Below are 16218 nucleotides of genomic sequence, written 5' to 3' on the forward strand. Positions count from 1 at the left end.
CATACAGACCCTGATAGAGTGTGCTTATTAACTGCACATGTGCACAGCCTACACCTGGGCATATGGTCTCCTTCAAACCTCTGAGTTGAGTTTATGAATAGCATATTTGTACATGAACTCTATCTGGGCATGTGTAAAAATACATACCTTGGGCATAATCAAGTTGCTGTTTTAGGTATTTCTTTATCCCCCACCCCACACACAATGTGCTGGGACATATGAGCCTGGCTTATTTATAGATGAGGATCAATTTTCAGAGGACTTGGGGGCAAACGCTTCCAGAGTCCAGGAACAGGCAGCTCCAGCCTCCTGGGAGAGGCCTAACTAGATGCTGGGAGGTGCGGGAACTCCTCTATTTGTGGAGAAACACTGAGGAAGTAACTTCTCTCCTCTGAGCATAACTGGATCCATCTCTAAGCCCACCTACAACAGGAGCTTCTTCAGACCCTGCGGTTTCCCCACCCCAACCACCAATTCATCCACCCCAGGGCTCCAATGCCAGATACTCTTAGCAGCAGTTGTGTGACTTGAGGCAAGTGACTAGTGTCTCTGATCCTCAGTTCCCTCATTTCACAGTTCAGAGAAGAGCATCTGCCACAGCCACACAGACAGACCTGGAAGGGGGTTCTGTACGCATTAAGTGGAAAAAAAAACCCAGCAGGAATTGCAATATAATCCCATTTTTGTTTTCTATAAAAAAGATTGAATAAAAATACCCAGTATATATCAGCCAAAATTTTTAATATTTATAAACATATAGGGGAAAAGTCCTGAGGGTGGACATCAAAACTAACAGAGGCTTTCCATGGGTGGTAAGAAGATGAGTCATTTTTGTTTCTTCTTCTCTGTTTATACGAATTTGAAAAAATGGGTTTAATAGGAATATAAACAAAGTAAATAGAGGAAAATGTGAAAAATAAGATACCCTTAGCTTGAAGGATGACGGGAGGGATTAAGTGAGAAAACACCGCTCTCATTAAGCAGAGCCTCTCGTGACTTTTAACGTGGGGACAGTTTTCTGCTCTCTCCCACCTCTCACTTGACCCAGCAACCTGCTGGAAGCATCCACCCCCAGCAGTGAGGGGCACCACACGCGGAGGCACAGAACTTAACATGCCAGTGCTGGGAAACTGGGTTAGCAATCCCAAGGTCCCCGCCCTAGAATGTTCATTCTGGGGATAGCAGAAGGGCATGGCAACCCATTCCAGTATTCTTGCCTAGAGAATCCCATGGACAGAGGAACCTGGCAGGCTACAGTCCACGGATTCGCAGAGTCGGATGCAGCTGAGTGACTGACACTTTTGAGCAAATGACTCTAAGAGGTGGTTAAACAAGTTAAACAGGTTTCTCAGCACAGGGCTTCTCAGGGGACTTGTCAACTCCAAGGTCTTATTTGACCATGGAAAAAAAGAATTTTTCCAAGAATCATCTTTAGGGACTAATATTCTCAAAAAAACTCACTTTGGAAACCACGATCTAGTCCAACCCGTTGGACCACTGGGGCCGACTGATCACCAGAATCACAGGATCACTTACATCTTGGCTTCTCACCCTTCTTTCTCCCTTCCAACTGTTGCAGAGATGTGGCCTGTGGCTTTTCTATCTAGAACTTTCTCTCACACTTTCACCCCTATCGAGACATGGATAAAAGTCAGAGGAGCTGGGCCAACTCAATACTCTATAAGACAGGTTAGTTCCAGGGCAGAGAGATCTGGAAACCAGTATTTCTGAGCCTGAGGAATCTCACCTCAACTGGGAGAGGAGAGAGTGGGCTGGTAACTACAGCCAGAGAGATGCACGGAAAGGAGGGCAGGGCGGCTGGGAAAGGCCTTTGGAGAAACCTCTCCAAAATGTAACAATCCGCGGGGTGGGACTTCCCTGGTGGCACAGTGGTTAAGAATCCGCCTGCCAATGCAAGGGATACAGGTTTGATCCCTGGTTTGGGAAGATTCCACATGCCTCCGAGCAACTCATGTGCTGCAACTACTGAGCCTGGGAGCCGCAGCTGCTGTAACCAGAGTGCTAAAGAGCCTGTGCTCTCACCCACAGAAGAAGCCACCGAAATAAGAAACCCACGCGCCGCAACTAGATAGCAGCCCTGGCTCATCGCAAATAGAGAAAGCCCATGTGCAGCAACAAAGACCCAGCACATCAATTAAAAAAGAATCTATGGGGTGGCAGCCAAGTCACGAGACCAATTCCAAGATCAGGGATGCAAACGAGCCTCATGCCTTCTGGACAAGCTCTGTGTACGTTTGGGCCTTCCCAGGAAGCCACAGGAGCGATCAGGTCCTGGGTCTAGCCTCTGCTTCTCCTCTGCCCCAGAAACCATTCCCTGGGATTGCTCCATTGCCTTTATGGGGAGAAAGGAGGGTGACACAGGAAAGCTCTCCACAACCCAGTTATCAGATGCTGCACCCCACTGGATGGAACTGAGGGAAGAAAAGAAGTTATGTTTCTAGGGTGGAAACTTAGAGGAACCTGCAAAGGGAAAGCCTCCCAGCAGCCTCCTGGCCCTGAGCAAAAACAACGAACATCCAGCCAATGCCTCACTGTGTGGCCTTGGATAAAACACAGCTCCTCTCTGGCCCTTGGTCTCCTCCTCGATAAAACAAGTGGTTAGGCTACATATGCTCTGAAGTACTTGATCACTGCTCTTAACCCAAGCCGCATAGCTCGGTAGGTGGCTTTTCTCCTAGGGAGCAAAAACCTCTGGCCCAATTTCTCTTTGGGACCAGAAATGAGCTGAGCATCTGGTGGTGGTTGGCTCCTAAGTCAGTTTGGGCAAATGGAGCCACCTTGACTCTAAGGATCCCAGTTTCCAAGAATGTCCCAGAGCCCAACCTACCGGCCCTCTGGGACCCACTCCCCACTCCCCTGCAGGACACTCACCGAGGCTCCTCAGGCACCGTCACCCGGTCCTTCTCCCAGGTAATGATGGGTGTTGGCAGTCCTTCGATTTGGCACTGAAAGCGAGCGGTCCCATTCTCCTCCACAGTCTGAGATTCTGGGTGCAGGGAGAAGCCTGCGAGGGCTGGGGATGAGGACAGTGAGAAAATACAGCGACAGGAGAGGGCCACGAGAAAGGAGGCACAGCGAGCATGGATGGTGAAACACACACACGCACGGACAGAGGGGCACGGGGCAACAGAAACACGAGCAGAGAAAATTCGGCCCGACGCAGACAGGCAGGCAAGCAGAGGGTAAGTGGCGATGACTGGTCAGATGAGTTCCCTGCCTTACTCATGTCAGACTACAGTGTCTCCTCTGGCCTCAAAATTATGTCATGGTGATCTGTGCCTCCTAAGAGCCCCCCAAGGGGTGGCTGGACGATGCAGCTCAGCTCCACACACTCTACGGGCGTGGGGAGCACCGTTGTGCTCCTGACACTCTTACAAGTCTCTGGTGGGCTTCCTGGAGGAAAGCACAGGTCTAGACTCTCGAAGTCACAGGGAAGGAAAAAGAGGAGCAGCAGAAGAGTGGGGAAGAAGTGAGACTATTGAACGGTGAGACAGATAGTAGCAGGAAGGGACCCACTGAGCAGGACAGGAGGCAGGGAGAGGGGGTGGCTCAGAGACAAGCCTTTGTGCAAGTAACTGTAATGGCGGATCCCAGTTCCCACACCCCACGTTGTGTGGGTCTCAGCTCAGCCCCAGATGTAGCACTTACTGGCGAGCTTGACCACTGCAGCCTGGCTGGCCATCACCCCGAGGGGCCCATGGGCCAGGCAGGAATAGCTGCCCTCAATGACCTCTGGAGCCCCAGGGTCTGCCTTGTCAGCGCCATCTACTGTTGGCAGCTGGGACAGCCATAGGGAGCCATTGGGTAGCAGGCGAAGGTGCTCGTGCTCAGGGAGGGCGCCTCCATCCTTGCTCCACGTGATGCTGGTTGGGGGTCCGGTGGCAGCTGCCCCCAGACTGCAGTCCAGCACCAGGGCTTGCTCTGGGCCCAGGATTACTTGCAGCGGCCCTGCTCCACAGCTCAGCGACACGGTCGTCTCCTGGGGCAATGGCTGCTCCCCTGTGTAGAGGAGGGACACCAGGGCCATCAGAGTGTGTCCTCCGACATCCCACAGCCTCCAGCTCCTGAGTCACTTGCACCAGGGTTGGGGACAAGCCTCGGAGAAAGAGCGCTCATAAGGAAACCTGTGTCTGGATCCCAGCTCTGCCTCTGCCTGTGATCTTGGGCCAACGACTGCGCTTCATGCCCATCATGCGCGCCCCTCAGCCCCACTCAACTTCCTCATCCACAAAATAACACAGTTCTTAGCAAAAGGTGGAAGCAACTCAAATGCCCAATCACCTGTGCGTGCATGCATGCTAAGTCGCTTCAGTCGTGTTCAACTCTGTGCAACCCTATGGCCCACCAGGCTCCTCTGCCCATGGGGTTTCTCCAGGCAAGAACGCTGGGATGGGTTGCCATGCCCTCCTCCAGAGGGATCTTCCCAACCCAGGGATCAAACCTGCGTCTCATGCCTCCTGCACGGGCAGGAAGATTCTTTACCTCTAGCACCACCTGGGAAGCCCAATCACTTGACGAATGGATAAATATATTACTCAGCTCTCAAAAGAAATGAAGAACTGACATTTGCCTCAGAGGAAATAAACCTTGACAACTTTATGCAAAGGGAAAGAAGCCAGTTATGAAACGCCACATATTGTATAATGTGATCTCATTTCTATGAAATGTCCAGAATAGGCATATCCATAGAGACAAGACCATAAATTCATGGTTGCCAGGGACTGGGGAGAGGGAAGAATGAAGAGAGATGGCTAAGGGATCTAAGGTTTCTTTTTTGGGTGCTGAAAATGTTTCTAGAATTAGATAGTGGTGATGGTTGCACAACCTTAACCCACTGATTTGTACCCTTTAAATGGTGAATTTTGTGGCATCTGAATTGCCTCTCAATTTAAAAAGACACAGTCATTTGTTCTTCAGAAGGCTGCCCTGAGTGGTCAGTGAGATGCCGCGTGTAAGGGAGAGCGGCACAGTGGCTGACCTGGCTCAGTAATGTCGTCCCCTCTCCTGGAATCCTGCAGGTCGTCTCAACCATGATTGTCCAATTCACTTCTGCTGCAGTGACTGCAAGAGTTAAACTCTCCTCCCTGCAGCTGATTCCTCCAGAGCCACACAGTGAGCCAGCACAGAACCTGGGCCTCCAACCCTCTGCAGATGCCCCAGAAGAGCCCACAGCTCCAACACCACCCTGGCCACAAAGGTGGACAGTAGAGGAAGGGAGCAGGAGAACAGGGAATGCCATCCCAGGGTCAAGGCAAAACACCCAAATGCCAGTGTTTATCATTTTAAGCAACATCTCAGCCAGGCTAGTAACCATTATTCACAGGGAAATGGTGGGTTCTCCCCACTGTATCTCCCACAAGGTTGGCCTGCTGCCTCCTTGTCCATAGACACTCCCAGGCTGAAGGCCCGCTCCTATCCTCTGGCCTGACACCTTGCTTAAAGGCACCATGGTGTGTCTGAGAGGGAGTCAGGGACGGAGGTGAGGACAGTGGCCCGCACTCATGAGCAGGCAGGCCAGGGCTGACAGCGCCTCGTCAGGGCCACGCAGGCAGCACAGCGGTGCGGGACTCAGGCGACCCTCAGTTCTGGACCTGGACCTGTCACAGTCCAGCTGTGTGCCCTTGGGACTTCCTTGCCCCCAGCCCGCCCTGCTCTTGTTTACTCAAACATAGCGGGTAATGTCTGAGATTCTATGACGGCAGGATTGTTCAGTGAACGGGACACACCTGTTCCTAAACTGATTCAGAGTATCATCCAGCTGCGCAGGGCTCAGTCACTTCAGTCGTCTCCGACTCTTTGTGACCCCATGGACTGTAGCCCACCAGGCTCCTTTGTCCATGGGATTTTCCAGACAATACTGGAGTGGGTTTCCAAGACCTCCTCCAGGGCATCTTCTCAACCCAGGGATCGAACCTGTGCCTTCTGCATCTCCTGCGTTGTAGGCGGGTTCTTTACCCACTGAGCCATCTGAGAAGCCTGAATCATCTAGATACTATAGATACCTTCCACACCTAAACACGTGCACCCGAATCTCTGCTACACTCATCAACACCTAGACACATGCATGCCAACACTTAAAGCCCCGAATAGGATCAAGACGGAGGGGAGAAGTCCTGACAGGTAGAGATACAGAGGCCAGGGCAGAAGCCAGGACACCGCAGTGGGAAGGCAGGCAGACAGAGGGGGTCTGAACGGCCTCTCTGCCTTTCTTAAAGGCTCTGCAGGCACCTTCAGCGACACAACTGGCTTCAGCAGTACTAGAGGCTGCAGCCAGGCGAAGGCAGCACTTGGCCTCACCTGGCTTCCAGCCAAACTGGGGAAGGAAGCCACAAAGAGCACCTGATCCTGGGGCAGAAGATCAAGCTTCCAATCATGCCGTTCCATCTACCAGCTATGTGACAAGCCACTTCACCTCTCCGGGCCTCAGTTTCCACATCTGTAAAATGAAGGTGATACTATGGAGCCTGTGAGGATTACACCAGATGATGGAGGGCAGGGCTCCAGTTCAAAGCCTGACAGGCATCAATCAAGGAATGGGAACTCATTCTTTAGAGGCACTTCATAAACTGGAGGTCTCACTGGTGGCTCAGATGGTAAAGAATCTGCCTGCAGTGCAGGAAACCCGGGTTCGATCCCTGGGTTGGGATGATCCCTGGAGAAGGTAATGGCAGCCCACTCCAGTATTCTTGCCTGGAGAATCCCAGGGACAGAGGAGCCTGGTGGGCTACAGTCCATGGGGTTGCAAAGAGTTGGACACGGCTGAACGACTAATACTTTGACTTCATAAACTGGAAGGGGATGTACAAATGCAAATCACTATTCTCAACACCCAGTCCCTTGTCTATCTGAGCCCCTAGATTCTGATGCAAACGCGGTGGGGGCAAGGCCAGCCTGGGCTGTAAGGCCAGCCTGGGCTGTCAGCCCAGCGGCTTCCAAATGCCCCATTCCAGCCGCCACCGAGCAGTCGGTTTGAGTTTCAGGGAAGAAAAGCCCCACATGACTCGAATCCCTGAGCCCTCTGGCAGCCTCCCTGCCCCCCAAAGCATGTCGGAGGCTTGGAAAATCCCCCGCCGTGGTGAACAAACAATGTGAACAGTTGGGGCCCCGAGCAGCTGCTGGGTCTGTCAGCAGCCTGGGCTCGGTCGGGCAGGATGGCGGCCAGAGGGGCCGTGGCTGGCTGGAGAGTCCAGAGAAGGCTCCAATTCCTTCCTGAATATTCATGGATCAGCAGATGTCTGGCTGCCCCAGCTCAGAGGAGCTCAGCACCCAGCAAGACCAGGCGGCAGTGGAAACCAACAGGGATGTAGATGTGGGGAGAACTCGGGGTCCCCAGCGGGTACAGGGCTGTGCCAGGAGTCCAGGTCAGCTCACGTTAATGAAATATGTGCAGAGCCTGAGACTGCTCATTTTATAGACGGGGAAACTGAGGCCCAACAGAGGAGGGTCTCGCCTCTCTGGGAGATAGTCTGGGGAAACTGCCCTTCTTGGACATCCCAGGGGTGAACCCAGCATTGAAGAGAGAGCTGCTCCCGAATAAGAGGAGGTTCTCTCTGCCTCAGGGCCCAACTTCTGTGCCCAGGACATGCGCATCCTTAGGGGCTCAGCTCAGGTGCCACATCCTTCCATGAAGCTGCCCGTCCCCACCAAGGAAGGTTTTTCCTGGGTCTCACAGCATGCAGCCACTCAGAGGTACCCTACCCATCCTTCCTAAGACAGACCATGGGATGTGGTGGGACCAGCCTTGGCCTAGAGTCAGAGTCCTAGGTACATCAGGTATTGTATGACCTTGGGTCCATTCTCTTCCTTTCTGGTTCCGTTTCCCTAGTTTTAAAATGAAAAGCTGCCACAGTTCTTGTTTTCACCAAAATTCTCCCAGCAGTAGAGGAGATCAGACTCAGGAGGCTTACTGACCACCTGAAATGCTTTTATTTTGAAACCTCTGGCCCATTTTGCATCCTATTCTGTTATACAGCAGGGTTTGCTTTCATGTAAATGTGGCTCCTACACCACCAAATCTTTTTGCATAAAGTGGGCCGTGTTTGCCCAGTGGTTTCATGCCCCCCCCCTTCCCACTGCCCCCAGCCCCTCCCATGAGCACTTCTCAGCCCTCCCTCTCAGGCCAGGGCGGACAAAGTGGACACTTGCTTGGCCAGCTTTCTTCCTCGAGGGGGTCTCCCTCTCCCACAAGCCCTTCTCCTCACTCTCCCAGGTGGGGAGGGGGGACCCTGCTGGAGATACAGAGCTTCTATGCTCAGAAGCCCCAGGATCATCTCTCAGTCTCCTTTTTCTGGCATTATCTTACCCACCTGCAGGATAAATTAGATTTTATGAGGCCAATTAGGACCCAGACAGAAAGGAGATTCGCTGCTGAGCCCTGGGGCCAGCTCAGTGCTGTTCTGCAGGATTTGTGGGGGCCTGGCATAAGCCAGGGTTCTGTTCCTCAGTGAACGCTCAGAAAAGAGGATGAGGGAGTGGGGGGAAGAAGGGGGACAAAGCTGAGATGCCACCTTTGTTAAGGCAAGAACTTGCCACAAACATCAGTGCCTTGTCATTTTTGAATTTCAGGGCCCAACAGATTTATAACTTGTTTTCAGTCTACAAGGGCAATTCTCCATGACACCAACACCACTCTCTTTCCCAGGAGACACAAGCCAGTTTCCTTCAGAAACCTCCTTCCCCAGGCCCCCACCTTGGGCACCTCCCACACCACCCGCTAAGCCCCTCCCACAACAGCTGGAAGGAGAGCTTGGGGCGCTTGTCTGGGAAGCAAGGAAGACAGCATTCCCTTCATCTGTGATCCTGCGGAGTCAGGCTCGGCCCCAGCAGGCTTGACAGCAAAGCCACCCTCGCTTGACTGGCCTACCTCCTGTTTCCTGTCACGCGGAGCCCCCACCGGACCAAACCACTTCCTGTTCTCTGAAAGCACTGCTGCTCCGTCTTCCCTCAGTAGCTGTGCCATCCCGGGGTCTGACCTCGAGGCCACTCCTTTTTCTGCCCCATAGGACCCTGGGTACCTGGGCCATTGCAGTTAGCATGGCAGATTTCTGACTTGCCTATCTCCCCAGCGAGGCAAGTTTGAGATTATCGTCTTGGTCAGCGTTGCCTAGGACCTAAGACACTGTCTGGCACACAGCAGGTGTTCAATAAATAGTCCTTGAACAGATGAGAGAACAGGCAGAGACACACGCAAAACGACAAGACACAGAGCCCCTTGTGCTTTTCCAAACATCCATTTCCTTATCTGGAAAAATTATAGGAACTCCCTTCAGGGCTGGGAATTATCTGCATAATACATGTGGGGAAATGCCTAGCATAGTATGTGGCACCTATGAGAGATTCAACAAAATGCTGAAAATGCACCAAGGCAGGGATTCCCTGGAGGTCCGGTGGTTAGGACTCTCTGCGTTCACTGCCGCGGGCCAGAGTTTCATCCCTCACCAAGGAACTAAGGACTTAAGATCGTGCAAGCTGTCTGGTGCAGCCACAAAAAAAAAAAAAAGAAAGAAAGAAAAAGCCCTGAGACAGAACAGCAAACTCACATTCAAAGAAATTCTGTACTTAAACATTACCAGGACTGGGGAGCTCATTACCTCACCTCTGCTGCTATATGGAAGGTCCGTTTAAAAATACCTTGCTTGAGTGCCCACCTTTGTCTCTCTTATGCTCCATTCATTTGCCAGAGCTCCAAGCTATGTGCAAGGTAAGTGAGCCTCTTACGAAGCCATCTGGAAGTCTTCACTCTGCACCAGCTTGCGTGTTCAGGTTTGCACCTGAGAGACGGCTTCCTGAGCCTCTGCTTCCCAACCCCAGGGACCCCACAGCCCCTCAAATCCAGAAGATGCCTCAGCAGTGAGGCAGTAGGACCTGGCAGCCCAGCCAGCCCCAAGCACAAGGATTCCATTTCTTGGCATGTCAGGCCCAGATCATCCTCTCTGGTTTTCTTCTCTCCCCCCAGCTGCCATCCCCCGTCTCTGACCAGGCTGGAGCTGGGGTCCTCCCCCATCAGAGCCACTCTTTCTCTTCCTCCCCTGTGACCCGGGGAGCTGGGAGCCCCTAGGCCTGCTTGGCAATAACATCTGTTCTGCATCTGGAATTCTGTGTCGAGTCTGGTTCCTGTATCTCAGAAAGAGTGGAGGCAGAACAGGAGGCAGTGGGTGGGGGTGGGTGAGGAAGAGTGGATTCCAGGGCCCAGGCCCAGACACACGAAGTGAGGGGGCTAAACCCCAAGTTGTTGATAACTTCTCATGTGAGGGGGAGGGGTGAAGAGAGACTGAACTCCGGTTAATGTGTACCGAATCCCAGGAAGGCATGGCTACTCCAATAGCCAGGAGATTGGTTACGGTCCCAGTTCAGTCTCCATCCATGTAACTCTGGGAAGTCACTCAGTTTTCTCATCTGCAAAATTAGTTCACGCTAAAATTATTTCTAAGTTTTCCTTAGTGCTGACCTTTGAAGACTCATTGTGAGATTAATCAACTTGAAACTTATAATTAACTGAGCCATGAAAATACATACAAGATCAATGAAGGTTTAACTGGAAGGTTTAACTGGATTGTTTAGATTCACTATTAATAGAGATTGTCTGGGACTTGCTGGCGGTCCAGTGGTTAAGATGTCCTGTTCCAACATCAGTGGTATGGGAGCTAAGATTCCACATGCCTCTTGGCCAAAAAGCCCAAACACAGAACAGAAACAATACTGTAACAAACTCAATAAAGACATTTTTAGAAAATGGTCCACATCAAAATTTAAAAATCTTGAAAAAAAAAAGAGATTGTGTTTGACCTAGTTCCTAACCCCCAAGATGAGGTCAGAAAGGGCCACCCCAACACTGCAACTGATGGAGGTTGGCCTTCGAGCCTCTCGACTGAGAAAGGGATGAGAGGTGGGAGTTTCCTGGTGAGAAGAAAGCAGCTCACCTATTCTTAGAGCCCTCCTTCTACTGACCTCTTGCATCACCACCCTTTAAATTCTGCTTGGGTGTAAGGGAGAGCCCCGTTTCTCGCTTGTGGTGAAAACAGAGCACTGGGCATCCCACCACCACTCCCAGGTAGGATCCCATTCACATCAACATTTCCCCAGCTCCCAACCCCTGACCAGAAGTACGCTGGGGAGACAGGCAGTCACAGTCTTGACTCCAACATGTCAAGGTGGCCCAAGTGTCTATTATTTTTTACTTCTCACCCCCTCACTCTCTACAAACTCCCTGAAACTATCATGCTAATTCTACTTCCTAAATATCTCTAGAATCCAGCTACTTGGCCATTCCAATTGCCACCTCTTTAGTTACCACCACCCTCTCTTCTGGATTACTACCACAGCCTCCCAAGAAGTAGCAGCTTCCTGCCTCCATCCCATGCAGTCATTCTCTGCCTTGGTTAGAGTGAGCTGATGCAAAACAGATCTCAAAACCCTCCAGGGTTTCCCTGGTGCTCTGGTGGTTAAGAATCCGCCCCGCAATGCAGGGGACACCATTTCGATCCCTGGTCCAGAAAGATCCCACATGCCAAAGGGGCAACTAAGCTCCTGAGCCACAACTACTGAGTCTGTGCTCTGGAGCCAGCAAGCTGCAACTACTGAGCCTGCATGCGTAAAGCCTGTGCTCCACAACAAGAGCAGCCCCGGCACTGAGAAGCCCAGACACAACTAGGGAAGGGCCCTCAATCTCCAGAACTAGAGAAAGCCCACAAGCAGCAACGAAGACCCAGAGCAGACAAAAATAAGCAAATATTTCAAAAGAAAAACAAAAAACAAAATCCAAGGACTCATTTGGGCTCTCAGGCCAGAAACCCTGGTGGGGCTTATAAGCCCCTTCATGAGCTGGATCCAGCTCCATTTTCAGCCTTCTCTTTTTGACACTCTGTGGCCGCTGGCCCATTCTTCTTTAACCTGCCCCACCCTCATGCCTTGCACTCTAAACTCCAGCCATATTTAGTTTTATTCGATAGTCCAAAGAAAGTCACTTCTGAGCGTTTGCACGTGCAGTTCTCTCTGCAAAACTCTCCCCACCATCGCTCTCCTGCCGTGCTAACTGACCCTCTGCACAGAGCTCTAGTCTTCACTACTTCCTGAAGGAAGCCTTTGCTGACTACCTGTCAGTCTCCTCCTTATTTACTATATCCAGGCACCGGTCACATGCTAGCCAAAACGAGTACTCAGTAAATATTTGTTGAATAAATGACCTCCATCCAGATGGGGCTGGGTAGTCAGAACTCTAGCCTGGGGAGTGTCCCCAGGACTGAGAAGATTTGCACACTCAAAGGATTTAGTACTGAGGACCAGCAGCGCAGTAGCTTCAGCCAAGCACACTGCTGCCAAGGGAGCCCCAGCTCGGCCTTGTGCACTCGGAGTCCGGAGAGGCCAGGTCTCCGAGGCAAACTGAGCCCCTGGCGGGAGGCCCCACCGCTACTCCATAATGCTCGATTGAGTGCAGTTCCCAGCCCTGACTCCGCTTAGCTGGATGATCCCGACCCCGGTCTGGAGCTCTGGAGAAGAGGGTGGGTACAACTCTTCGTTAATCCCTAGGCCTCCAGAAGCACAGACGCCTCTCTGGCACTTCCCCGCACCCCACCTGACAACCCTAGACCCCCCACTACCCCGGCCCAGAGGCCGGGACCCTGCCCCCAGGCGGCCTCCTGCCGGGTCAGCACTCAAGTCTGAAAAGGGGCGTGTCTTTGTAGGGAGCTAGGGGGTCCGAGTAGTTCCTGATACTTTCCCACCCGCTGTTTGGGTTTCCTGGAGAAGGGCCGGGGCGGGCCAGGCGGAGGCTCCTTCCCCCCTCCGCCGTCCTTGCCTCCCTCCCACGTGGCCTGGCTGAGTCTCTCTGGAAAGCCGCAGCAGCTGGAGAGAAATCCCCCTCCCCACCCCCACCGCCAAGTCCCTCCCCGACTAGCCCCGGACACATCCTCAGCTCCCCGCTAAGCAGGGAAGGCAAGGACTAGGCGAACAAAGCGGGCAGCCCATCCCCCTCCCCAGCGCTCCGAACCACCTTCCCCCTGGGCCGCCCCCCAAACGCACACAGGGCCGAAAGGGAGCGGGCCCGGGGTGGAAAAAGGCTCCCTTAAGCACAGACACTTGGGACTCCGTCACCCCATCCCCAGCCCTTTCTCCAGCTAGGACAACTCTGGAGAGTTACCTACCCCCAATGCGCCCTGTGCTGGGGGGCTGGAGGGGGCCTTGCTGACCTCGTCAACGCTTTTCAGATGTGTCCCTGGGGGGTGGGGCAGAAGTGACACGCGTCCCAGCCCGACAGCGAGTACTGGACTCGTCCACGAAAGCAACTGATTCCTGCCCCCTCCCCCAGCCCACTCCGGGCCTCGGGTTTTGGGGGAGGCAACAGTCCCCCACTCTCCCCACAACCAGCCTCAGGGACACACCCACTGGACAAAGTTGAGTATTTTATCAAAACTAACCCCAGTCAATCCGGAATCTCCTACTCCTGTCCCCCCACCAAGGGCAAGGACACTCCCCAAAAGCCAAGGCCAAATATTAGCTCAGTGCCATGAACACAATTACACACAATCTCAACACACACCCCTCCTCTTTCACACTCCCAACCAGGAAACGCGCGCGTACAAGGCAGTACCCGCCCCGCACAAACCACCGGCACCGCAGCCACTGCCCGCGATGCCACGCAGCGATCGGCCACGCACTGCGGACCTGTGCGCCAGGCAGAAGCCCCCTCCCCACCCTCTGCGCGCGCGCGCGCGCACACACACACAGACACACACACACACTCGTACACTCACTCCGGACTCCACAAACCAAGGACATACACACCCCCTATGGACAAGTACGCGCCGCGAACGCCACCAGCCGAGGCTCGCGGACCCCGGAGCGCAGGCATCACCGGCACCAGGGCGCGCAGCCGGCGCCCCCACGGTCCCTATTCGCTCGGGACTCGGGGCGCGGCGGCCCCGCAGCCCCACGCAGCCCGGGGCGCACAGTCACCCCGCAGGCGCTCCCGCCGCTGCCTGGGCGCCCGCCCTTACCGCGCGCGGTCAGCAGGCAGAAGGTCAGCGCGATGAGCCCGCTGCCGCGGCCAGCGTTCCCCCGCGACATGGGGCCGGGCCCGGGCTGCCGCCGCCGCCGCCGCCTCCCCGCGCCTCGGCCGCCGCCGCCGCCGCCGCCGCCGCCGGGGGAGGGCGCGCCGGGCGTCAGTGGCCCGGGGAGGCGCGGCGCCGCGGGCGGGGGCGCGGCCTCGGGGGCCCGGGCCTGAGCGGGGGCCGGCGCGGGGGCCGGGGCTGCTGCCGCCTCGCCCGCCCCTCCATCGCCATCTTGGGCGAGCCGCCCAGGCGGGGGCGCCAGGCGAGCGCGGCCGGTCGAGCCCCGCCAGGGACCCTGGCCCTGTGCTGTGACCTGCGCCTCGCGGGTGCTCCGCCCTGCTGGGGTCTGCGCGCGTGTGCCTCGCCGGCTCTGGCTTGCCATGGGCACCCCCATTTGGGCAGTTGGTTTCTGGGGCTGTTTGTCTCTTCCTCTCTGTCTCAGGATCTCTTTCTGCCTCGATGTCTCTATTCCTTTTCTCTGCAGCTGCCTCAGGGTCTCCAACGTCTGGGTTCCAGGCTCAGGGGAGGCAGATTCAAGGCCTTGGTTTCTGTCCTGATAACCCCATCTTGCCATTTGAGCCAGTCCATTCCAGCCCAGGTCCTGGCCTGAATCCTCCTTAGCTTCTCCTCCGACAGACCCTCTGGGGACACGCGGTTCCCTCCTCATCTCCACTCCCACTGCCATAACACACTGCTGGCTTCTGTTGACCTTCTTTTGGTCTTGGAATAACCAGCCCCAGCAGGGCATTTACTCTACTCCAAGCACTGGCTCAGGCTTCCCAGGTGGCTCAGTGGGTAAAGAATGCACCTGCAGTGCAAGAGATGCCAGTTCAAGCCCTGGGTCAGGAAGATCCCTGGGAGGAGGGCATGGCAACCCACTCCAGTTTTCTTGCCTGGAGAATCCCATGGACAGAGGAGCCTGGTGGGCTGCAGTCCACAGGATCACTAAGAGCTGGACCCAACTGAAGCTACTCAGCACCCATGAACATCCGAGCACTGCCATACCTGGACCTCTCTGCAGCCCTGGGAGAGACGAGGAAGGTTTGATTGCTCTCATGTTACATGCAGGGAAACTGAGGCTGGAGGAGGCAAAGTGACTTGCCTAAGGAAACAAGGCCAGAGGGTAGCAGATACAAGACCTGAACTCTGGTTTTCTGACTCCAGAGGGTCATTCCCCACTCACAATTTCAACTGTGCTTTCTGTGTCCTAGCTAGACTGGTTGTCTTGGTATCCTGAACACTTCTTTCTCTAAAGACAGGGATTCAGTGGTCAGGCTAGGGTAGGGAGTGAAGTACAGACAGAATGACCTATTTAAGGTCATTCCTAAGACCAAGATACCATGGTTCTTCATCTCCTCTGTCTCCATGACTTAGAGCTATTTTGTCTCTGTACCCAGTGTGTACCATACCCATCTGTTGCTAATTAACCCTTAATAATGACCAGCACTTTGCAGGTCCAGTGGAATTTAGCATTTATTCATTCATTGCCAAGCGCATCAGTAGCATTTGACTTAGCCCGTCCCTCCTACTTGTTTCTCTTAGTGATCTCATTTGGTCATCAAAGCTGTAAATTAAATCTTTATGCTGAAGATGCCTACATTTATATCTCAGCCTGCACCATCTCCCTTGAACTTCAGACTTGTGTATCCAGCTACCTGCTCAACATTTCCATTGGCCAATGCGCATCTCACCTGTAACGTGTCCAGGGAATTCCCTGGTGGTCTAGTGGTTAGTGGTCTAGTGGCTTTCACTGCCAGGAGCACAGATCCAATCCCTGGTGAGGGGGACTAAGATCCCCATAAACTGCAAGGATTAAAACAACAACAGCAACAAATTTAACATGCTTGAAACTGAGCTCTGACCTTCCCTATTAAATCTGCTTCTTCCCCAGTCTCCCCATCTCAGTTCCTAGCGGCTTCATCGTTCCTGATGCTCAGGTCAAAAGCCTTGGAACCATCCTTGACTCCTTGCTATCCCGTCTTTCACACTTCAGTTTCCTGCTACTACCTTCAGCCAAGCACCATCATCTCTCACTAAATTGTCACAACAGCCCTCTCACTTGTTTCTGTCCTTGTCCCCCTTCAGTCTTTTCTCAGTATAGCATCCAGAGTGATCTTATTATAATGGGGATGAGATCATGTCGCTTCTCTGC

At 53.8% G+C, this 16218-nt stretch overlaps 1 protein-coding gene across 1 annotated transcript in view; it reads right to left on the bottom strand.

The window, feature by feature from the left end:
• Positions 1 to 14102, bottom strand: part of IGDCC4 (immunoglobulin superfamily DCC subclass member 4) — a 38823-nt gene extending 24721 nt beyond the window's left edge. The window contains exons 1-3 of the mRNA XM_027971500.3: positions 14013 to 14102; positions 3670 to 4020; positions 2893 to 3034 (exon numbers count right to left, since the gene is read on the bottom strand). Of these exons, the coding sequence (XP_027827301.2) occupies positions 2893 to 3034; positions 3670 to 4020; positions 14013 to 14082 (563 nt within the window). The 5' untranslated portion in view covers positions 14083 to 14102. The remainder of the gene's footprint in view (positions 1 to 2892; positions 3035 to 3669; positions 4021 to 14012) is intronic.
• Positions 14103 to 16218: the final 2116 nt, after the last annotated feature.

Source organism: Ovis aries, chromosome 7, assembly GCF_016772045.2.
Source record: "Ovis aries strain OAR_USU_Benz2616 breed Rambouillet chromosome 7, ARS-UI_Ramb_v3.0, whole genome shotgun sequence".
Lineage (NCBI taxonomy): Eukaryota > Metazoa > Chordata > Mammalia > Artiodactyla > Bovidae > Ovis > Ovis aries.